Raw genomic sequence first — 25,889 nt, forward strand, 5'->3', positions numbered from 1 at the left:
AGATAAGGCATGACAGGGTATCTAGGAAAGCTATTTGAAATCTTCAACTTTGAAGCTAAGAAAGCTCTGAATAGTAGTTCGGCAAATTCAGGCTCAAAATATATAAAGTATTCAGAATCCAAGTGCTCTGCATATCCTGCCACAGCTGATAATGGAGCCCATCCTTTTGTTAGCGTGTTCTGCAAGGATACAGAATGGATCTCAGTAAAATCTGTATTTAATAAAAAATGAGCATCTTTCAGTTCAATTCTTTTCTGTATTATTCTTCTGATAAAAACCAGCAGCATTCCATGGCGCATGAATTGTAGCTTGCTGGTACAACTCCAAGGTATAAAAAAAAAAAAAAGCAACAGCAAAAACTTCTGTGTTTTCCAAGTAGTTAGGGGAAAAAAATCGGACTTGAAAGCCCTCAACTACTAGTTCAAGCAGCCACTTGTATGCTGCCCAATGGCTATATAGCCAGTTCAGTTAACAGCTTATGGGACAGACACTGATGAACAAGTTATGGCAGTTTAAACTGACATCTGTAAGTGGCTGATATTGTAATAGACACATTGTTAACCACCCCGACAGAGAAGAAAGCAAACAAGTTAACTGCTCCCTTCCCCTTAGATTTGGAAAGCCAGGTGCTGCGTTGCCACAAATGAGCAACTGGCACAAACAAGAATTATTAATGTACTGAGAGAGCAGATGATCATGATATTACCAAAAACTGAATTAAACTTCTGCCCTGAGCATTAAATCACCTTCATTGGGCCATAAATATTCTTTGCTAGTACTAGCTTATGTCATTTCAGTCAGGCAAAGAAGTGCTGAAATTATTCGTCACTAAGAGATCTGATAGGACAGAACTCATTTTCTGTGTTTACAAGAGACAAATTATTGTGTAGACTATAAACACAGGAACTACTATTGGCCCAGAAAGTCCCTGAGCAACAAACAGCCAGAGCCTTCAGCAAGTATGCATTAACCTCATTTCAGCCTCTTAGGCATCCACTTTTGACCACTGTCAAGAAGGAACAAAAAAGCAGCAGTTATCAGAATGCACATCCCAGCTCACTTCAGCTAAAGCAGAGACACTGGCAAGGCTGATGGCTGGCCAGTATATTTTTTTTCCAAATTTCTCAGGGTTATTAAAGTCTGTGAGACATCCAACAGGCTGCCGAGCTACTGCAGCATCTGCACATCTCTGGGAGGCACATAAGCCACTCTTTCATACATCACAAACTCATCCTCAAACAAAAACTCAAAATGCCAATACAGTAAGTTATTTCTCTAGCAATCACAAACGAACGCTCTGTATCTGGGGAAACCTATCAGTGTGAATCCAGAGCACTTCCACAACATCTCTTAGCAATCTCATTCCACACAAGCATACTGCATCTGCAGGCAGCTATTGCATTCTCCTTTCTTCACAATAACTTCTCTATAATATACACTCTTGTCTACTAACCAAATGTCTGAGTTAAATGTCTGACTTAAAACAAGTGGCAGGAAACATCGATGTGCTTTTAATGTTGTTTTTATCCACAGGGAAACTGGCACTGCACAATGTCTTTTCCAGAGTTCACATGTTCTTAGCTGTCCACACACTCTCCAGTCTAACATAATTATGAAGATGGCTATTTTTAGAGGCAAAAACAAAAGTCTTCTTCACAAACATCATCTTCATTTCTTCCACGTGGAATGAGAGGAGGGGAGAAAAAAGGTTTAAGAAACTGAAACAAATTTAGACCCATAGAGATCACTGAGTGAAAATGCAACTGTCCTTTTAGAATCATGCAAATGTATGAAGCCAATGAGATCACTCAGTGTTACACTTTTCAATGAACCAACCCAACTAATCAGCCTACAACCAATATGAACTCCAAGGCTAAGAAAAGCTTTACTGCCCATGGCTCAAGTTCCTCCCCAAGTATTGTCTTCTGGCAAAACAAGGGAGAGATGTCAGATCAAGAATATTTATCAATGCTTTCCCCAACAACGAGATGTTAAGTAGCTGATTATATAGAGCTCTAACATCACATTCATACACACTACAACAAGTTCCAAAACTTTTGTAAAGCCAATGCTGAATGGAACGAGATCAAAGAGCAGTATACTGAAAAGTGGTGGAAAAGTCTCTAATTGTAAACCAAAACTAACCTGGGCTTGAAAAGAGACACTTCCTTAGCAAACCTATAAAGCAATGCCCATCTCTGTCCAAAAACATCATAAAAGGGCTACACCCTGTTAGTCCCAAGATGCAAAGCCATCTTTTAAGCAAACATTGTTTGCTTCATTTGTTCTGTGTTTTTTTCCCCCGTTTTACACCATCTTCTCATTTGCTGTCATCAGTTGAAGCTGAGATGCTACTAGCCAGGAAAACAGTACTGAAGAAAGCATTTATGAAAAAAAACCTTTAAAAGAATGGAAAAGGTGAGTCTGAACTGAATTTTATTTGAGACTGACGTATTTTTTTCCCCCCTCTAGAAACCAGATGCACACCTGTTCACTGGAATGATCCCATACTATTATGTATCCTCCACATGGACTGTACATATGAAAAGGCTGGATGAAAGGACAGTCTGACAACAGTCCTTAACCGATCTTAAAGTCAATTTGGTAGATGATGGTATTTCCCAAGGGGGAAAAAAAAACCCACATGATTTTATTAACTTTCTTTTTCTGTCACTTAAAAGCACTTCAGAGTGTGCACAGGAAAATGGACGGAGTCATCTTTCAGTTTTGTAATCTGTGTTTTAAAGATTTTAGAGTTCACTCTGCATAAGGAGGTTTTACAACAGTCAGACTAGTAGAATTCTTGTCCTTCAAGCTGAGTAAATTTCTATAAGACTATCCAAAAATCAAAGTTATGAACAGCATTCCTTAACAATGGCTCACATAGTTCTGTCTCTTTAATTACATGCTCTTTCTCACAAATTCTTCAATTACTTTACCTTTGAAAACACAAGGCCAGTGGACCCCGATAACATACTGTAGTTTATAGCTCTTTGCTACAATGCCCGGTGCTCAGAGCTGATCTTATGCTTAGAGGGAAGCATAAGGTAAGTGCCTGCGGGGCAGAAAACCCCTCTGCTTTCAAGAGACTTTACAGGGTATTTTATACAAAGACTCCTACAACTCACATTCCAAATGATGGAAACATACCTTATATACGAGGGAACAAATGCTGGACGTTCTATGAGTAACCTCCAAGCAGAGCTAAAAAACTGATAGAGTAACGTGGTTCCAAAAATACGGTGAATGATTTATAAAAAGCAAAAAAATAGGACTCTCCAGGATCCAAAGGAGAGCTGACAGCAACTTAAGTTGAAATCCTTGAAAACTCCGACTTGCCAGGGGTTTACAAGGTTGAAAATTCATCTCTTTGTAATACGCCAATATTGTCAAGTGTAGTGGGGATTCATACTGCAAGAGAACCCAACAAGCCTGAAAGCACCAGCCAGTACTAGATTGGGAAACAGCTTTTTAAAGAAAACAGCAACAAAATCAAAGCCACCCGAACTCCAGTAACAGAGTTATTTATTCAGTTCATCACTATGCAGGCCTTCAGCCTGAATGTTTAAAATTATTTAGCACCATCTGAATAGAAACCCATTTCTGCATCACTAAGAAGTGACAAGGTTTTGGACTTACTGTTAATTAACTACCCAAATATGATTTTCTTCTTACTGTGTTAAATGTAAATCTCAAACAGTGACACCTGCCTAACTTTTGACAACCTCAATCCAGTTAACATTGACTACCAAAAACTGAGAACAGCTTGCCCATATAGAAGGGGTAAGTGAACCATTCCTTATTTTTAAGTAACAGGTATCTCCCAGCTGGCAACACTGCCCTCCCAACAATGCTTCTAGTTTCTGTTTATAAATATCAAAACATGTAATTTATCAAATCAAATACAAATGCTACTCTGGCAAGCTTAAGTTTCCTTAGTTTCAACTTCTTAAATCTTTGAGTAAGCATTCTGTACTTTTTAACCTTTTCATTATCTCAGTGTGAATGCCTCCAGATAAAACAACCACAGCCATTATCAATAGTTCTGAAGTGATGTAAACAGAAGGAAAATGCTAGTTCACAATTAGACACCAAGAGGCAAGAGAAATGAGAACACGAAGGCAGTAACATAAGAAGATTCTCACTAGCAGATAAGAACAGGTGGGTAACTTGAAATAAAACAATGATTAACAGGTAACTTCTTCAATACGGTTTGATGAGCAGCACTGAACAGTGAGACCGAATAACAGGACAAGCTTTGACTTTCGCATTGCTGGTTTTGAAACAGCCATACTTGAAAAAGACAGAAGAAGCTGTTTTCCTACTTTCTCTCCTACAGCATGGAACTAAACCCACAATTCATAAACACCTTTCTATACACTATGCAGGTCATCATCTTCCTCCTCTGCAAGTTCATAGGTTTTTAGTGAATTATGAAGGATTGTAAGGGCAGGAAGGGAGAAATATTACAACACTTGATGTGAAAATTTTAATTGCATTTTTGGGGAAAGATGTTTGCAACTTAAGCTCTGCCAATACTGAAATAATTTTAAAAAATATATTCCAAATCAGGCATAAACTTTTAGCTCCCCCTTGCAATAATTTACTGTAAAGGAACAACTGAGAAACAAAGTAGAAGTGTTGTCTGGGCAACAATCCTTAACAGATGGATAAAAATATCTGAAAAGAAATGAACCACAAAAAAGAAGCTTGCTGATATTTTCAAAGTTTTGAGGCTGCTAATGGAAAAAGCTCAATAATCGTATGTAGGAATTCAACTCACATAACATGAAATTAGAAAAAAGAAATCATAACCCAAGGAGCAGGAGAAATCGTTGGGTTTGAAGGAAGAATTTCTTAAAAAAAAAGAAAAAAAAATGTAGAAAAGACTCAAAACAGACACCTCCCCACCACCACATTATTTCTATAAAGTGATACATTGTTGTGTGTTATACATGCTGATCAGTTAGATAAAATAGATCCAATATTTGCTGTGAAATAAGGCTTCCGCATCTGTCAAAAATAACTACTTAAAAAAAAACAACAAACAAACATATTTGGAAAAGGTTACTTTTGTGTGTGTTCTTTTCCCTCTTAGTGGAGTGATTATCATCTAATTATTGGAATCAAAAGTGTGCTATTGACAGCTGCCTGCTGTCTTTACTATGTTGATGCTATGCTAACAGAAAGCGTGTTTTCTGACAGCCTGGCAACAAAGAAGAAATCATGAGATATAACAATAGAGCCAGTTTAGATGAAAAGCCCTGGCAAGGAAACTGTCAAGACAGTAAGGCTCCCCAAGTCCAGTCTAGTCTACAGTGGTTTGTGGAGAGAGGAAAGCTCGCTTGTTGCTGGAAAACAATCCTTGAAAGAATGAATGACAAAAATAACAAATAAATAAATAAAACATGGTCTATCTTTCAGTCCCAACCCTATGACACCGAGTGGCCACAATGTTTAAAGCTATTTTGAGACTGGCACCATAAAAAGTTCATTCTTGCAGTACCCACATCTCCATACTCAGATGTTCATCACATTTCAGTGAAGGACATTTTGGTATCATCCCTAAAACCCTACAATACTTCACTCAAGCCTACCTCTACCTGCAATAGGAGAGAAATTCTGAACAATACAGTGAAATACACATTGCCTCAGTTTTTCTAGGACAGATCCTTCAACTGTTACAAAGTTCTCCTGTGACTATTACCTACACTGAAAACAAACACTGGGGCATACACTCCAGTGTGTAGCCCTGTGTATCACAGGATGAGGAGGACTTGATGTAGTCCTGAGAATGTTTTGCTTAACATATACCAATTCTGTGCAACTCTGAATCATACCTGTTATCCAAGCATATGCACTTAGGGATCTAAAGTCAGCTTAAAAGACTTTATTTGGAATTTAAGCTCTGCACTTTTTTGGGACACCTAATTTGGGATGAAGCTCATAATCTTTGCCATTCCAATTAAAATCAAGCACATCAAAGTACAGCATGTTTTTTATTGGAGGAAGAGTAAATTTCACAAGAGTGTTACCTCAGTCTACTTTCTGCCACACAGACAAAAGAAAAAAAATAATACAAAGCTCATATATACACGCATTATATATACATATATATACACACATACATGTATATGTGTACATATGTGTGTGTATACATATAGACACACACACGAATACATATAACTTTTTGTGTATGTGTGTATATATCCATATACAAGCACTACAGCTTTCTGTGTATTTATATATCCATATGTAAGTACACACACACACAAACACACTGATTCTGTCTGATGATAATTAAGCACCAGTGACTATGCTGTTGAACACAATAATTAAACACACCATGATGTTTCCTCTCATCAGTATCCTCCACTTGTACTTGTAACCACATTCTTGTTCAAAGAAGCTTTCAACCGTGTGCGGAAGAACTTCTTTACAGTGAGGGTGACGGAGCACTGGAACAGGCTGCCCAGGGAGGTGGTGGAGTCTCCTTCTCTGGAGATATTTAAGACCCGCCTGGACGCTTACCTGTGTGACATGGTGTAGGGAACCTGCTTTGGCAGGGGGGTTGGACTCGATGATCCCTAGAGGTCCCTTCCAACCCCTACAATTCTGTGATTCTGTGTGTGTGTGTGTGTCTGAGTGGGTGTAGGTGCATCCACAGATATGTTTTCATTTGTTAGTTCCTAACCTATTGAGTGATCCTTTAAATCCATTTAAAATTAACACAGTCCCCAAAGTACATACGGGACAACCATCAAGTCATTTCTATAATAATTAGTTACCTTCTAGCATGATGACTAGAGCTTAAACAATGTTTTGTTCTATTAGAGCATAAAACTACAAGAACATGTCCTCGAAAGCTACAGCCTGATAATGACAAAGTCCTGTAATGATTCCCTTTTTCAGCTGCAATTGCATTACAGGAAAACTACAAGCTAACAATGATTTGGATCTTCATGAACTATAGAAGTCATTTTTTAAAGTGTATTAATTTCAAAGTTAATATAAATTGATTGAGAAAGGACTGTAAAATACATTTATAAACCTATTGAAAAATATGATAATGACCGTGACATTATGTAAACCAAAGTCATTCATGACTCAATACCTGCACCTTCAGGAAGTTGGTCTCAATAGCAAAAAGCAGGACATAACCACTATTATATTCAAGAGCAAACCTAACAACCTCGTCTCAACAATGTATGTGTAGTATCACAGATACCTTTACAGGTAACAGTCTGTCCAGCCTCACAACAAAGCACACGCTGATGCATGCAAGGAGATGAAGTGATCAATCAATCAGTAATATAAACACAGATACCTGCACCCAAGACCTCACTTGCATGCCTACTTCTTCAAGTTAGTTAGCTGACAGGGTGGGTATGTAGGACAGAAACCTCAACAACTCCTCCAGTTCTAACAAACAGAATACAATCAAAGTTAGTATTTCTAGTCAAGAGTTCCCACATATCTTCCTGGCAGCACCCTAACGCAGATGCTTTCAGCCCTTAGCTTCCAAAAAAAGCTGGTATTCCTGAAAGCTTTTAAAAATGTTACTTTTAAATGCCTCCAGCATCATAAATATTATTTACTGCATGCAGTTATTTATTTAAAATATCACCAGTAGTCAACATTCACTCCACATATTTCCCATTTCAGCCAAGCAAGTTCTTGATCCGCCAAAATACCGTCCTGTTTACCTCACTGACCTTGGGACTGCCTTCCTCCAGTATTTCTCCCTCATCAGTTTGCATGGGAACAGGATCTGTGCAAAGCTCTGCAGAAATGCAAAATACTGCCTAAAAGATAAAAAGAAATATATATTTTTAAAAAGAATTATTTGCTGCCTTTAACAGTATTACACAAGATTGCAGTGCTTGACCAGGCTATGACCTTCTGCGTTCACATTCTGCACATATTCCCTGAATTTATGTTTTGCACAAACAAGGAAGGCATCTGCTATTCAGGATAAGATACAACTCTACTTAACAAGAAAAAAGCACCTAGCAGGAAATTGGTGTCTTTTCAATGTTAAAATGTGTCATTGTTGAGTATTTTTTGCATGCATTGCGTTCACTGATTAAAGCTATGGTCAATATGGAATAATCACAGACAGAAGAGGTGAGCAATTTTTTCTTACTAGAAACCAGCTTTTGTACAAATACAAGATTCACAGATTCAGCTTACAGTCTAAAGGTTATCAGTCTGAAATATTATCAAGACTACCAGTCATCCTAGGAGTTACTCTGAATTCTTATTTCAGAGATTTTCTCTTCAGCTTCATTTTAGAAATAAATATAGTCTAAGCTCTAAACGGTTCAGGAAGCAGATAAAGTCAGTCATCTTTATGTCGCTATTTCCAATCTAACAAAGGCCAACAGCTCCCAGCGCTTTCACTGTTCAGCTCTACTTGGTAACTTTTTAAATTTGCCTGACAGTATCAGTGCATTTCCAACAGAACAAATTCAACTTCCCAAATTACTACCTTAAAATTTTATCTCATTGAAAAATGCAATACAGTCAGAAAGACTTTGATTAAGAAGTTAAGAACATCTTTCACTCCAGAGTATATCTTTCACATGCAATTCAGCAGGAATCTCTAATTCAAAAAGGCAAGATATCTGCTATTAGCAGATCCATGATATTCCAGCTCTGTGGAAAGCTAAGGGCTCACACAAAGTTTAAAACAATAAATGAGCTGTTAGCCTTTAATAACTGTTCCTCTCAAGATGCTTAACTCCTCAAATGCACTAGCATTTAAATGCCTCTTAAAGTCTGTATGCCATATTTGCTCCTCAGACTACAGAGGTGCTGACTTCAGTATCACCTTCACTGCAGTAATTTCAAGCCTGAGAACTGACAATTTCAAGCACGCAAACTGTAATGAGGTCAGAAAGAGAAAGCTTTAAAAATGCGCCATCTAGGTACACATCTCTTCTGTCAAAGCTGGAGGCTGTTCATATGCAAAGGCTGTACTGCCTTCTGTGCACAGGTGGAAGACACCATTCACTGCTACAAAGTCAACACAAGAACTGACGAATAAGTTCCGCAAACAAAGGGTCTGAAGCTACAAAATGCTGCATACAGTTTAACAAGCCTTGCAACCAACAAACTGTTATGTTCATTAATATTACATAGTCTCAAGCAAAGCAGCAGCATTTTTCACAGACTTGCAGCACAGTAATATCCTTTCCTGGGTAAAGATGAACTCTCATAAAGCAGAACTCTCACCAAAATTGCCTCCCTCTTTTTCACAGGGTGTGAGGGATCTCAGAAGAATCTTGCCCTACTATCACAGCAGGTTCAGTTACAAACAATTTTATTTCCCCTTTTCACTGAATGCTAAACCTTTGAACTAGCACTGTCACTACAGATGTGGTGCTTCATCTTAGCCCATATCTTCACACACCAGCACAAGGCACAAAAGGTATAATCTTTCCAAATTAAGAAAATGCTTTCTGAACAGCTCATGAACTTGAAATGGGCAGGCTGTACAATCAATGCCACTACTGAGTGAATATATCGATCATTCTCAAACCTAAGATTTAGCTTAACAAATCAGGCATACTATATTTATCCAAAATCTCCTCCAAATATTCAGATAGGACTTTTTGAAGTGCATGAAATAAGATGATTGAGATCCAACACAAGCTGAATGCGCTATTTCAGCTAGCAGTATAAGAAGATGCATTATTTTATCCCTTTGGTGCCCCAATCCATTGCATGCAAGTTAACTATGAATACAGTGTGACAAAACAGTTCTTTCGAGCACAACACAAATCAGTGCTCTGGAAATATCTTCAGCTTTCATCCCCTTCCAAAAACTCTACTGTAAATTACGAAGGGGCATAATCAATTCATACAGGATTAACAGCAGATTCATCTAAATTTCAGCCCTGTCTGCAGCATGTCACTGAACAACATTAATATATGCGAGACTAAAGTTTGTCACTTTAACAAGGAGATTAAGTAAACAAAGGCAGGAGCATCTCAAATGAAATACTGTATGAAATGTTCCTAAAGGAATTTGGAGTTAGGCTCTATTAGCCATATAATCCCCAAGCACAAAATACGTCTGTGCTGGAGTAACTTCCCTTCTAACAAATGAATGTGATAAGGACAGACCGTGGGGAAATTACAGCTGTAAGGCCGATAGAGAGAAGTTATTCTGCCAGTAGTCAGAAATCTGAAGTACCAAATGTTATGCAAGATACACGTCATGCATGTGGCCAAGATCTTGCGTCCATACCAAGTGCTCTCCACCAAGGCGAGATCCCTGACCACAGCAAGGGCTCCAGCAGACAATGGATGGGCCCTGTCCATGGTACTTGACCACATTTCATTTCCCAGCCCAACCTCAGTTTGCCAGGGCACTGACTTCCTCATCTCACTTGGCAAGACCACATTCAAGCAATTGGGAAGCTCCACAGACTGTTGGACAGACAGACAGCATACAGCCCAAGAGCCAGAACTGCCAGAAGGACTGCTGTGGCACCAAAGTGACTTTAGATCAGAACTACAAGAAAGATGGAACTTGAGCTGCAGAAGCACTGAAGAGAGTTAATAAAATAAAGCAAGATCAGTAAGGTCAAAACAAGACCACTGCAAGGACTTGTCACTGTTCATTAAGTGTACTAGAAGAACTCAAATGTGAACCTCAGAACTGCTATGCTTATTTTCTGATATCTCCCCAATTATTAAAGGAAAAGGGCAAAAAGAACTATGAAATAAAATTAGGAAAGAAGATAGAAGGGCTATAAGAACATCAGTAAGCAAGATGCCTCATGTAGGGGGGACTAAACACATCAGAACAATCCATAGCTCAGAGAGTGGAGTGAGAAGTAAAAGAAACTGCAATGGAGAAGGAAAAAGAAGAAAAAAAAGAAAAAATAGAAGAAAAAACAGAAAAAAAAAGATTCACTTTTAATTTGCCCCACAATTCATCCACAACACAGGTTTTATCAGCTTCAGTGTTCAAAACATAATTGATTTTACCACTGCATACAACATCAGCTAGCGTGAACTCATTCACATAGGATGGCAAGAAGCTGGAAGTTGAAAGGTTCTAACTTGGGGGAAAACAGAAATGCACAGAAAATATTAATCTTGCAACCGGTACAGGAAGAGCTTAAGGCCCTGAAGCCACAGACTGCAGGAGGAAGTTTTGCTGAGTACTGTCCTTTGATTGTATTTTTCCCCTGTGGATTTTGGCTTTTTTCAGGATACAAACTATGTAGTAACAAACTACATGGCCAACTTGATAGTATTTTTACCCACTTTCCTTAACTCCCTACAAAAGGAAGGATTCACACAGCCACTAGCATAAGAATGCTGCACTTCGAGCTTCCTTACTGCCAAAAGCAGACATCTAGGGATTCCCAAATCCCTGAGAAAGCATTTCTGCGGCAGACTTTTTTGTAGTAGTCATTACAACTGAGGATGACTTCACAGCCAAGGAAGTGACTGCCTACTGACAGCATACGAAGAATTAACAGTTATTTCATGTTGCTGGCAGTGTCAAACCTCTTAAGCTTGTGAGCAGAAAGTTAAAGATCACACTCAGGGCAGCTTCCTTATTTTGTACACAAAGGATGGACAGGCAGTTGGTACTACAGTCCTGTAAGATTGAAAAGGAGGCAGGCAAAATAAGCAGTAATGTGATGCACTACATTCCCTGGGGATAAAGTTACATAAAGTTACCAGACAGTCCATTTAGAGTTTCAGATATGACACCTATGAACAAAGCCACTCTTGGAAAAGGTCAAAGCATGATAATCCTCTTCTTTCATTCTTGCATATACACATCAAAATTACTTCAGATGGGACTGAAGTTCCTCAGCCTTTTTATTCATCTGAGGTCCTCTGGAAATACTAGCTTCAGCGTGAGTGAAAAGCACTCCAGTGAAAGTCTGACAAAAGATATGTCAACATACACCTAACAGATGCATATCTAAAGTTAGTGACAGATTTTAACTCTAAAATATAATACAGCAATTAGGAAAGGTAGAGACACTCACTAATGTGAACATGCTACCGTTCTTATAAACATTAATGGCTAAGATAATGTTATCCTATCATAAAGTAATAAGGCTTCAGGCCAGATCAGCTTTAATGTTTAGTTCTATTTGTGTTCCATCACTTTCTCAAGCAAAGATGTACAGAATTTATTCAGCAGTAACAGGATGATTGGATACAGCTACCAGACATAAATACAGGGTAAGCACGACAGTGCAGAGCAGCCATTTTCTCATTATTGCATTCTAGAAAAGTCTGCAAGCAAAACCTAGCCAAACTTCCATAAATTCTTAAATCCATGAAGAGTAATCCCAATGAACAAGGTACTTCCTCAGTCTGACTTTCCCTCACACAGGAAGGCTGATTATTCAGAAACATAAGAGCTTCATCAGCAAGAGAGCTGGAATCCAAATGTCTTGAATTTTGCCGGGCATCAAATAATCATCACCAGAACCAAGCACCTTATCTAATTACTATATGGGTCTTTCAGCACTATTTCTTCAGATTGCCAGCAGCAATCACAGAACAAAGAGGAAAATATTGTCTTTCATTTGATATAGAGAAAAGAAGAGCTTTATAATGTAAAATCAATTGTGGTTCCTATGCATTGTGAAGTCTGAATCAGCTATGGCCCACAGAAAAACCCTCAAAGGATGGCAAGGCTGTCACCATTACAGATCATCAGCAAAACCTGAAGGTGCTCTCAAGAGCACAAAGCAAAACAAGCACACAAATGCTCTTCAGAACACAGCGAACTTGTGCCACCTTTGTAAACAGGAGTTCAAATAAAGGCAGTACTACACAGAACTATGTCTTAAATGAAACTGTTCATTTTACTAACATAACAGTTTTGATAGATCATTGCAACCACTGGCCTTTATGTACATGTGTAGACAAAAATATGTTAATTTTCAACAGATTATCTAGCTATATTATATGAAATTGCTACAGTTTCACATTACATGGAGTTTGTTCTCGCTGTACAAAAGCAACACAGAATTTAATATGTCGAAAAAGAACATTAGTTTTTGTCATTTTAAATGAGTTACGATATATAAGCAAGAGCATCCAGAAGAAAAAATAAAGCTTAAATTTAAATTAATTGCTTATAGAAACTAAAAACTTGCAGAAATTAGTGGCTTTGAAAAGGAATTAATTTATGATGAGATTTTAAAGAAAGCCAACATACAAACCAACTGTAGCTGACATACACAAATCCCATCAGGCAGCAACATAAAATCTTTCATATCCAATCCAACCAGAAGTAACAAACTGGAAAAATATATCCAATGGCAGCAATGTGTTGTACAGATGGTTAAAAATTAGTATGGGTAGATGTACATCTCACCTTCAACTTTCAAGAACGCAATATTGAACTTCAGTTGATTTTTTACCTTTGACAGTTTCCAAGGGCTGCCAAAGCCCACAAGGATCCGTCCTGGCTACATTCAGTGCAAAAACGAAACTCTAGAAGACAAATATATATATATTAAAACATTAATAAATCAGACATCCAACATAGTCTTTACTAAATAAAAACCACGTAGAAATGGAAGACAGTTGCCTCTGAAGCTCAGCAATGCTTATTTACAAAGTATTTACAAAATGTCACAGTTACCTTGTCAGATAACATGGAGTAAATAAAAACTTGTAATTGCAAAAGAACAACACAGGTTCCTTTCCCTCAATGTAACGTATACAATATTGAGCAGACGGGGAAGAAAAAGAGCTGCAGTTACACACATTGCTAATCAAACGCTCACTCTTCACTATTCTCCTACCTCAGCTGCTACCCTAATCTAGGAAATTATTCTCCCAAGACAAGAAAGTCACATGTTGCAAAGTGATTTATTTGCTGATCCTTAGGGCCAAATTTGGATTTAATGTTTCAGAAACTTAAGACTTTTACAGAATAAAGCTGTACCACTCCTGGAAATGCATTTTAAGCTACCTTCAAGAAAACCCCAAAACCACAATACAGTTTATTAATTCAAGAAATTATTACTTACCCATCCCCCAAAAATTAGGCCAACAACCAGAACAACAAGTTCTGAGAAAAAAAGGATGCTTATCCTGTGACCTACCAAGCCATTTAATAGGCAAGACCATTTGACAAAGACTGACAGTAAGCTAACCAGCCACCAGAATAAATTCCACATGCTGCAGCCTGACATTAAATTCTGCCTGAAAACGCATCTTGCATGACAGAAACATCAAACTGATACTGAGCAGGATATTTCTCTTCCAAGATTTTACTGTTGTTATCAAAGTCTGTAGAAACTTTGCCATTGGAACCACTTGTTGGGAGGGGGAAAGGGAAAAAAAACAAACAAACAAGAAAAAAAGCTTTTTGTGGTTTAACTCAGCAGGCAGTTAAACATCACACAGGCATTCACTCAGTCACCACCGCAAGTGGGATGAGACAGAACTGGAAACAGGGTACAATTCATGGACTGAGATAAAACCTATTTACTAAGGCAGAAGAGGAAAACAATCAAATATGAAATGGTAACTATATAGATACAGCCACAATGCAATTACTTGTCACATGCTGAGTGAAACCCAGCTAACAACACAACTGCCTGCCAGCCAATATCCTGCCAACAACACAACTGCCCACCATTCTCTGTTGACTGACAACCAGCAACCCCAGAGCAACAATTGCCCCAGGACAACTCCCCCCAGTTTTACAGCCTTCTGTGTTGGGTCAGGAGGTACGGAATACTCCTTACTCAATTCAGGCCAGCTGTCCTGGCTCCACCCTGCCCTCTGCTGCCACGCCATAAAGGCAGCAACTGTTGCCTTTGAGCTGCCTGGCCAAGGCACCAGGTGAGCACCCATCATGCAGCAACAACCAACGCAGTGGCACACTGTAAATACTATATACATGTACGCATGTTATCATTTTCTCATTATAATCATATTACCCTTTTCACAACAGTTTTGAACTGCTTGACCTATTTTTGAACCACTACCTATCTGTAGGTACAGGATTGAAATGTTAGCCTTCCTTCAGAAATGAACATGAGAAACAGTACAGACCCACAGGCACAACATCCTACCTTTTCAATCACTTTGAAATAGTTTTCCAAAGTGAGCACTACCACCTTAACAACATGATGTCCCAAAGGCAATAGCAGCCTCATACCTAAATTGAGTACAAGCAAGACGTTTTAAATTGTTGCTACAAATTAAGGATCTGGAGAATGAAGTCTAATAAAACCCTAACTCCCAATTTATTTTGCAATAAGTGAGTGCATACCCACACTATTGTTAGTAAATGCTCCATCTTTCCCTATTGATTTCTAAATGCTATAGAAGTGAAAACTGAATTGTTCAACTAAACAATTATTTATCATCCACCTGCCTGAAACACATCCAAAACATCCAGCAATGTCATTTAGAACAGTATTATTTATCCAAGCAGCCCAGTACACAACACCTTATAGGTGAAGTAAAAGACTGTTGTTGGCTGAAAATGCACATCTGACACCCACACCCACCCAATGACAGTATCAGCCAAAAAGTAAGTCTAACATCTATGCCACTTCAGAACAGAAAAAGATCTGAAGGTGGATAGCCCTGAAAGCCAACACTTAATGGGCTGCATTAGAAGAGGGGTGGCCACAGGGAGAGGGAGGTGACTGCCCCTCTACTCCGCGCTTGTAAGGCCCCAGTGGGAGTACTGCATCCAAGCCTGTGGCCTCCAGTACAGGAAGGATGTGAAGCTGCTGGAGTGGGTCCAGAGGAGGGTCACTAAGATGATCAGAGGGCTGGAGCACCTCTCCTATGAAGAAAGGTTGAAGGAGCTGGGCTTGTTTAGCTTGAAAAGGCTCTGGGGAGACCTCGTTGCAGCCTTCCAGTACTTGAAGGGAGCGTACAAGGAGGGGGAGAGGATTTTTACATGGTTTGGCAGTGATAGGACAATTCCTTTAAACTAAAAGAGGAGAAATTTAGGTTATAAGTTAGGAAGAAATTCTTAGCTCAGAAGGTGGTGAGGCACTGGCACAGCTGTTCACAGAAGCTGTGGTGCCCCATCCCTGGAGGTTCAAGGACAGGTTGGATGGGGCCCTGGGCAGCTGAGCTGGTGGGGGGGCATCCCTGCCCATGGCATGGGGTTGGTAGTGGATGATCTTTTAAGTTCCCCTCCAATCTAAGCCATTCTATGATTCTATGAAGTACTGCAGAATGTAGCAATAAAACCCATTTTTTTTCCCCAGGGAGTCTGCTATAGGATGGATGCCGAAATACCACAGCATCAGTATCTAGCAAAAGCACTAAAAATTCCAGCCAAGCCACCAAATGCTTATGAACCACTAATGTCTCCACAGGAAGAGATAACTGCTGCTAATTACACCAATAACATGTCCTACCTCATCACAGAATCTTGGTCGTGAAAAAGAGTATGGATTCCTATCCCTAATAAGAGAAGGCCTCAAGTGAGTATCTATCAAAAGACTGATCATTTTCCTATGGCTATTGTAAAAAATATAAAGCTGTGTTTCTAGCACAATAATGATGTTAATTAGCAAAACCAAAGTAGCTCAAAAAACTAGACTGGGTTAAAGGCAGAACATGACAGATGAGTAAGACTGCAAAGACAGTACAGCAAGGAGAATCCCAGCATCTGCAGCAGTCAGAATGAATGTAAATATCACAGATACATCTCCTAACTCAGATCCTCAAATTATCTAATTCTGTCAGCAGCTTTGGGACGTGTCAACATGCTTGTCTGGACTGCAAACGAAAAAATTATTAAGAAAAGCAGACACAGTTTGATTACGTAGCCACCAAGTGCCCAAGAGAAACAAGAGGGGAGTGAAAACAAAAATGAAAGCAAAGAAATCCCAGCCACAACTTAGGCATCTCTCAAAGAACAAAGTTGGGAGGGATCCTACCTTTCCCTCCCCAATACTCTGACATGTCTTAAGAACTAACCAGTTAATAATACGTACTGATTTAATACCCAGGTGCACTGTGACATCAGACTCAACATGTTACTTTGTCATTATGGAAACAATTCATTATATCTACAAGCTGCTGCAGTACATAAATTGTCATACTTTGACACACCAGTCCCACATGCACATACAGTGCAGCCTCCACAACATTCCCCATGCAGTTCAGGCTCTCATACTGCTAACTGCAGCAATTCATTTAGCTGAGGTAAGATATCTGAAGCTGCAGAATATCCCCTACAGTCAGGACTGCCAGGCTAACTTTTCCCCTTAAGTATTTTTTAGGGAGCTTACCAAGTTCATGATATACAGCAAGTACCTCCTTTCTGCTCACATCACATAAGCTGCCTCTATAGGAACACCACAGTATTCCAGGTGCACAGAACTGGAAGGAATAGTTTACAACCAGTAAAACGTCTTCTTCAAACTCTCCCTGTAATCTCCTATCCGAATCTGGATCACACCAATAACACGTGTGACAGAATTTCCTACTGGCTGAGAGATTTCAGAACAGCAGGGAATACTAAAAATATTTGCAGCTGAGAGGAAGAATGGGGTGAAATTTGTTCCTTATTTAAGGACTGAGATAACGCATCCAGGTGCACTCAAGGAAAGAAGGTTTGTAATTCTGAGAACTCCTGAGTATTAATTACATGTAAAAACGAATCTCATTAATAATTGTTGGGTATGTAATCCTATTTTGAAAGAATGACGACATACAAACATCACTGAACTGGCCAACACTTAAGAACACTTCAATTAATTCAGAACCTACTGCCCTGTCTTAACAGCAGCTAAGCCACAAGATACTCCGGTTTTAGTTTTGCAAGCCATAACTGACTTCCAGGAACAAGAGACCCACCATACATCTAAGTTAACAGCACACACCAAAAAAATGTAAATTATTCCAGTGGCTATTATTTAGGTGCCATTTAAAAAAAGGTTCATCATATAGTTAATCAGCAGGTGGCATTTTGCTGAATTCACTGCAGCATTTTGCTGGTGACTGCTTGTGCTTAAGGTGTATGTATGGGAAACTGGTAATCACAGCCTGAACTTCTGATTAATCAGCTGAGGCAAGTTTTGGGTCAACTGTGGGAGCACAGGCGAGGGTAATTCAGCTGTGCTCCCGGAAGGGGGGGAGCCTGACTCCACCTCCTCTAGACCTCATTTAAGGGCTGACCACCACTGAAGCAGCATCTCTTTGAGATTGCTCCTTGGTGGAGGTTGCCTCAGTGTTTTCCAGCAGACTGAAGGCCTCTATTGGCTGAGTCTTTCCTTTTAATAACCTTTTGGATACTTATCACCACCTCTCCTGTACCATCTTTGCATTATTGTCACTATACATCACTGTACAGGTGTACAACATTACATAGTGACAAACTGTTCCTCCAATTGGAATAGCTGCCACAAACAGAAAAAGTATATATATGTATTATTTTTTTTTTTTCTGAGCTTCTGGCATTAACTAAGAGCTTTCCTGAGTATGATTTGCATTAATTTTATTTCTGACTAGCAACAGCACATTTGGAGAGAAAAAGGGGGTCTCACCACTGCCGTTTAAGTATCCCAAAATGTTTGACAGCAGTAAATTTTAAACTCTGTTCCAACTTACACACTGCAATGCTTCTGATAAAGCAACAACGCACACATGTGCTCCTTCCAAAAGGCCTCAAGCTGTCTAAAATCATCACCTCACAAAAGCCAGCTGACATAACTACACAAAAACATGACATTTCCAATTAGGAAATTGAGAAGATGGCCCAAAGCAATTCCCAACTTCAAAATAGCACAGAAATATTTCATTCCTTTCTCTCCCTCCCATCTACAGCACACTTTCACTGCAAAGGCCATGATCTACCATAAGAATTGTCCAAGACAATCCATATTGCCAAGTTTCATCACAGTAGTCCTTCACTGCATTTCACTTCCCAAGACTAAAGAAGGAAATGTAATTTATAATCATCTAGGAACAATGAAGTAGGAAAAGAGACCCTACTGGTGTCTGAGAAAGAACTGACCACTCTTCTATAGTATTTAGAACCACTCATTTGCCCTAATTAGGTGGAAGGAAATCCAGAAGATGCCCCTCAAGGAAAAAATAACTAAAGATACAATTCTAAATAACGCAGCCAGGAAGAAAGGGAAAAAAGCAGAAATGCTTTTTTTGTTGTTGTTTTTTAAAGTAAGAAACAGGAAAACAGCATTCAGCAATAGGAGTCAAGTGCTGCACAAAAAAATCACCACAGTGTTCTATAGCAAAACACGACATGAGATGAGACATCCATTATGTTTAATTCAGTGTTGGCTGCACGACTTCATACCTTCGTTCAATATTAACTTATCTGCACTGAAGTTGTCTGCTCTAGATGGAAAATGAGTCAACTGTTAATGTAGATCTGACACAGTCACTTTCAACAATACACATAACTATAACTTAGAATAGATACCCTGCGTGGCCTGTTCTTCTAAGGGACTGTAAGAACAGAAGGACTACGCAAACATTATGTCATGAACCTACAGGTACCAAGCATAAGCCCCAAACCACAGCAATTGAGTCCTACACCAAGAGCCCAAGTATAAATTAAGAAAACCACTTCATGAAGTAAAATACTGCTTAAGTCTGGTCTGGTGGTTGGCGACCGTGCCCATGGCAGGGGGGTTGAAACTAGATGATCATTGTGGTCCTTTTCAACCCAGGCCATTCTATGAATCTAAGATCTGCTAAACAGACAACTGCATAACATGAAAAAAAAAAATCATTTTAAAATCCTAGTTATAGGACTTTTTCTAAGCAACTAATAATATTTCTTAACTAATGTCTGTATAATTTATTTTAAAGCAAAAATTGTGATCACTTGATCACATGGACACTGGATCACCTGTCACATGCAGGATAGTAGTTAAGAATGGCAGCTCTGTACAACAAAAATGGTGCAGTCAGATTCCCTGTACAGAAAATCCTGTCTCTAGCTCCTGAGTCTGAAGACGACCTTGAAAAATGAACAGAAGACAGAACATTGCATTGCCACCTCCCCAGTGTTCCAAAACATTTACACAAACAACATCCAAGGTGCCAAGTGTTCCTCCTCTCACTAAAGGAAAAAGAGATTGCTATGTGTGCTTTTTAAGAACATTTTGCTTGCACCTTTTTGATGCTTCCCAACACATAAAGAAGCAGGAAAGTTCTCTTATTTCCTGTTCATTTTTGGGTTTGCTAAAGAATTCATGAAAAACCACAGTGAACTTAAGATGTATTTTTGTCTCTAGTTTGCTGCAGCAGCCTACCCTACGTTACAGATCACTTCTCTATTGTAAGCAAGGTTAAATCCCAACTGCTGCCAGCCCAAGGCCACTCACTGGCTAAGCCTGCCAAACTCCTTTGTGCACTGCCCCCTCTATTCAGTGTGGCTGAAGCATATCTATACTTTGTATATATGAAATTACGTGTGCGTGTATGTGTATCCCCCAAACTGCTTCTACTTCTTCCTCCAACCCTTCAACGCTTCATCCCCATATTTCATGTGAAAACTATCAAAATTGAGGATCTTGGAAGTGTGTTTTATCTTGCTTGACCAACCACATCTTCTTGAATCACACTCTATGTTCACTGATCTAATCTTTGCAAGCTCTCCAGAGCGCAGGGCACTCCCCCTTGTGCTCTGCCCACTGCAATCTCCACTGGACAGGCAGCAGCATGCTATATTTTGAAGATGATTGAAGCATCTAGGAACTAAAATGTGAGGAACTGAGAATACTGGCTACGTTTTCAGCTCTACATGAAAGTTTTACTTAGTTAATGTAATGAAAGAAAATTTTGAGTAAAGTCAGAAACAAACTATTACAATTTAAAAAGCCCAAGTCATTTCTTTCAATTGTTCATCTTATGCGCACTTACGTATCCAAAACAAATGCTTTACAGGCACAAATGAGAGCTATTTCACACTGCTAGTTTGGCTTCCCCCACGATAATAGCAACAATGCTCGGAATCTTAATGGCACACAAGCAGTCATTACCATGAGCATTACAAATACGGTGTAATTTAATGGTGCCCTGGTGGCAAAAAACGGGGATGCAGTTAAGACATGCAAAGTGCGAGCAATCCATTCACACAGCACTCCCAAAGCTGTGTAGACTTCTCTCAGCGCTCCCAAAACTTCAGCACTGCTGAAGCAAACAAGCAGAACAAACGCAAGGCTGTATTTCAGGATATTTGCAAAACGAGGGAAAGCCTTATGAAAACCGAGGACCTGAGTTCCAGAGTGGGAAGGAGAACAAGAGGGGTGGTAAGCTAGAGCAGACCTTAAGCATTTTTGTCTATCTTAAAACACGAGAGAGAAGACAACTTCTCAACAGCTCGACTTTAAACCTGAACTCTACAAATAACTTTAATGCTAGTAATTCCATCCGAATCATCACATCAGGTTATTTATACCATGAGAGGGAGACGACTCAAGATCGAAGTTTTCCTTTTCATCTAGAAGTATCAGTTATGAAGACCTATGTAACAATGTCTGTCAAACACAGCGGCAGAAACAAACTAAAAGCTGATAAAGTAGGAAACAGGCGCCTCGTGCCCTGGAAAAAAAGGGTGGCTTATCGGTCCATTGACACATTTAAATGGGAACTTCCAGGGATGATTTAAAAGACAGCACCATTAAAATCCTTCTAACACACCACAGGATTGGGAGATAACGCCCTTTCAAACTCTTCAGTTCTTACTATAGGTAAATATTATCATAAAAAAAAATATCACAATCTTCTTTCTTAAAACACTGTTGCTAACTCCAATAGTGATACACAAACAAGGAAAAAAGAACCTCCGTTGAATAGAGAAGCTCTAGATCTTACAGCCTGTAATGCAGCTTAGGGTGGACATACCATCAGATTGGGCTGAGACAGAGCTGGGAGGACGATGGGGGGAGGTTCTGAATAACTGACTATTTTAAGCTAAGGCATTTTATTTGACTTCCCACTAACATGATTATTTATGCAGAGAGAAGTTCAAATCTTAACACTATTAACGTCGAAGGAAAAAAAAAAAAAAAAAAAGAAATATGAAGCTGTTAAGCAAATTATTCTGAACTACAAATGCAAACATCAACTTTCAACATACCCAGCTGCCAAGTTCAGCTTCATCAATATTTACAGCTTGACAACAATCTGAATTGTACTTCTCAGCTATTTAGGTGCCTAAGAAAAAGACAGGAAGCTAACTTTCAAAAATCTGCTCTATATTTAACAATGTTATTTCAGCCCTTCAAAGAAATGAGGCAATGCATTTCAGTTTTCTGGCATTGTTTTTTTTCTTTTTTACATTTAAAAAGAATATGAAGTTATTTGTGACAACTCGTCCTCAACAGCGCAAACTCTGGTAAAGGCACTCAGTGAGGACAGCTGAGTGTGGAACTACTTGTAGGAGAAGTTTAGGACCTGCTGAAGCCAGGGCCCCAAACCTTCCATTGTTTGGGGCTGGCACAAGGCAGCTCTTCAATACTATGCGGCCCTGTACTTAAAAGGTGGGCAGGCAGCATTTGTTATTGCAGTCAGAAATACTGAAGTCTGCCTTTTGGCAATACATGATAACGGATTTTCACAGCCCTATCATATCTAAAAATGTAACTCTTCAAATTTGTTCCTGGTTTTGAACATTTTTCCACATTTAAATGGGGGATTTCGTTCACTATTAAATTTGAAAATGAACTAATACGAATTCCCAGCTGTTTTTTCAGTTGCAGCTTCGTAAAACTGAGGTAACATTTACATGGCCAGATTCCTTCCACAGCGAGGCAGGGCCAAGTGAAGCTGATATACAGTATTCATGCAGAAGACATTACCAGTTTATCTAGTTACCCGAACTGGTGAAAGTATCATCCAACCAGGCTAAGCATGGGGTTAGAACTGCAGACAACCAGACCAATCATGTCTTTGTGGTCCTGCCCGCCCTAAGGCCACCGCTACTGTATGCGGTCAGGAGGATTTTCCATGGCTTATTAGGCAAGGTCAGAAGTATTTGATACAATGGGATTTACACCTTTGGTCTGAAACGTTTCTGCCCACACTAATTCACCTTTTGAAAAAGAGAAACACTTCTTGATTTGAATGCATTCTCTCCAATAGAGAAGTTCACTTCCAATAAGAGAGGAGGTGACTGGCCGATTTTATTTCCCTGCATACTTACTTCCTCTGTAAACACACTGGCAGTGCCAAAGTGCTCTTTATTTAACTTCTTAGGAGCTGTTAAATTCAGCTTAAAAAGAAATAAAACAAGAAATTCAAACACAAGTTTCAGAACGTGCGTGTTCTAACTGCAATGGAACTACCACATTTACAGCAATAGAACAATATTGTTATAATCGTGACAAACATACCCCAGAAAATTCCTCAAGAATTCCAACCCAAAACAAAGAACAAAACAAAACCCCACCAAGGTGACAGTAACTGACAACATCATAGAGCAACTATTTGATGCAACCTTATGGCCTTCTTTCTTACAGTGATTTCCAGCTGCTTCAGATCAAGGATGGCCCAGAATTCATCCTGCAGTGAAGCATGCATTGTTTTTTTGCAAGAAGCTGAGGCAAGCAAACACATCGCATTCCTTTACCTCAGAGACAAAACATTTCACTCCACTATTTGATCCTAAGTTTGCATTCAAGACATCAGCTTTCCTGTGAGATTTCCCACCTACTAATCTTAACTCACAATATCTGAAGCCAGCGTGTAAAAACCAGAAAGCTGGGTTATGTGAAGCAGGGTATCATTGTATGAGCGAAGGAAGCAAATGCACAATGTGACTTCACCTTGTACTTCTGGAAAAACTTAGGACTTATCAAGTTATGATATCACAGCGTAAAAAAGCAGAATCTGCTGTTGGCTGTAGCAAGAAAATAAAATGTAGTCCAAAGCATTTCAGCTGTCTCCAGAAAAGGGAATCAGCTTATTTCTAAGGAACCACGAAACATTCCAGTAGAGAAGGAAAAGGTTTTCAATTATACAAGTGAAGGTCTCAGTAACCCACATCTCCTCAGCCGCAGACAGCGACTAAGAGGTCTGTATCTGCAGCCAGGCCGTGCTGATACAGGGCGCCTGGGTAACTCATAACTCTTGACTGTAGGATGAAGTCAAGAGGGACTGATGTTAACATGGGGATCACCTCAGGGCCAAAGCATGTTTAAGGCACTGGATGCTGGCAACCCCAGGAGGGTTCCTGCCCTCTCCTCGAGATGAGCCCATTCCTACCATGAGCGTGGTTCAGAGATGAGGCTCTCATAGGGATCACAGGGCCCTGGAGGTCAGCAAGGACTGTCTCAGAGCAGCCCAGAGATTTGTCTGTTCCGATAACACACCAATCTAATAAACCAAACTTAAAAGAAGAGTGCTGGCCTTGAGTTTTGCAAACATACAGCATCTTCATTTGAAATCACATTTACAATTTCACTTGTGAAACTTGTCTACTTCTGCCACGTGACAAATACTGTAAAGGACCACAAGGCACAATAAGTGCTGTAAGAAAAGCAAGACTAAGATAGGAAAAAATGCAGTTTCAGGATAGAAGATCATCAGAAGAACAGCAAAAGAAAACATTTGTAATTACTGGAGAAGCTGGAATCTGACAATCTCCAAATTCAGAGAAGTTATCAGCATAGGTACAAACTAATGTTCCTTGTAGACCACTACTAAATCCAACAGCACAATGGAACAGATTCCAAAGGCAGAAGCCTTCACTGCCAAAAACTGACAACACTAATGAAAAAGCCTCAGTCAGGTTGTTGCCACTATAGAGCATTTCACTGCACTCTCAATAGCTAAAATGAAATCACAGAAATTAGATCAACTAAAAACGTTACTGAGCTATTTTCTTCCTTGCTCATTGAGATGGCTTAGAGGGCTCTTCCTCACACAGCACCCTATTATTGTATCACCTTTTGCTTAATCCTCTGTGGGGCTATTTAAAATTATCAACCCTTTGTTTTGCAACTTTGCTTCTTATCCTCTCATCCTCTAATTAGCTTTTCAGCCTTCAATCTTCTGCCTGACAGGGTCAAAATATACCGCCTCTCAGTTTATACTGGGCACATTTATTCTGACCAGTCCCCTAGAGCAGCAGGAATTCTGTCTTACAGTAGCTCCCATTTCTCCTGTCAAACAGCCCATTTCTCAAAAAACCCAAGAGCTAAACTAAGAGCCACCTTTAAATGTATTTTACTTACCCTTGTAAACCAATGTCTTTTTTCCCCCCAGTCAATCACTTATTTTCAGACTTTTCACGGAGGACCCATTGTGCTTTTCCTAATCTGCACCCGTTACATCAGGAAATACACATAAGATATCTGGTTTCAGAACTTCTAAAGCTGGCAAGGCCCAGAAACGCAATCCGTACTGAGTAGCTGAAACTGGAAAAGGTCATCTCCATAGCTCACGACATGGTAAACACGGAGAACATCCAAACTCCAACCACAAACCTTACGCCGATGAGAACTTCAAAACCTCAGGGCATTCCCCTACAACGTGCAATCTGTAAGTGCAAAAACACCCTCTCCTTCTTAGCACTATGAGAAGGAAAATGTATTTGGAAGACTTAATGCCTACTGTTCCATAGGAGGAAAAAATGCCAAACAACATCCATTCTTTGGATGTAAGCACGCTTACTTCCTTGGGGAAAAAAAAAAAAAAAAAAAAAAAAAAAGTTTTCATTATTTTTGCACATAGCAAAGCAAATATGGAGAATAAAACAGAGAAATCTAGGAAGTATAAGAGTTTTACTGTCTGCTGAGAGTGACAGGGAAGAAGCAGCATAATACCCTACTGGCTATTACCCTCATCAACTCCCAGGCAGAAATGCCAACTGGCAGCTCCTTGTCTGACAGTGACAGCTGGCTCCGGTACCACAGTGCGTCCCTGCTTCT

At 39.4% G+C, this 25,889-nt stretch overlaps 1 protein-coding gene and 1 long non-coding RNA gene across 36 annotated transcripts in view; one reads left to right on the top strand and one right to left on the bottom strand.

The window, feature by feature from the left end:
• The window catches only part of TNRC6B (trinucleotide repeat containing adaptor 6B), a 134,547-nt gene that overhangs the window by 105,217 nt on the left and 3,441 nt on the right, over positions 1-25,889 (bottom strand). For 13 of the 35 annotated variants that reach the window (XR_014934892.1, XR_014934880.1, XM_085517104.1 and 10 more), the window contains exon 2: positions 7,707-7,805. Coding sequence is in view for 31 of the 35 variants with exons in the window: in XM_085517104.1 (XP_085373230.1) it covers positions 7,707-7,760 (54 nt within the window). In the remaining 4 variants the exon portion in view is untranslated. Of the gene's footprint in view, positions 1-7,706; positions 7,806-13,415; positions 13,489-16,876; positions 16,888-25,193; positions 25,298-25,889 lie in introns of those variants that run through there. The other 22 variants (XM_085517269.1, XM_085517217.1, XM_032444645.2 and 19 more) reach the window with 6 other exon arrangements.
• LOC116653458 (uncharacterized) lies at positions 14,826-23,560 on the top strand. Its single transcript, XR_004307298.2, has 3 exons — positions 14,826-14,910; positions 16,242-16,460; positions 23,478-23,560. It is a non-coding gene; the product is annotated as an uncharacterized LOC116653458 (long non-coding RNA).

Source organism: Coturnix japonica, chromosome 1, assembly GCF_054131305.1.
Source record: "Coturnix japonica strain WE chromosome 1, WE-NBRP24, whole genome shotgun sequence".
NCBI lineage: Eukaryota > Metazoa > Chordata > Aves > Galliformes > Phasianidae > Coturnix > Coturnix japonica.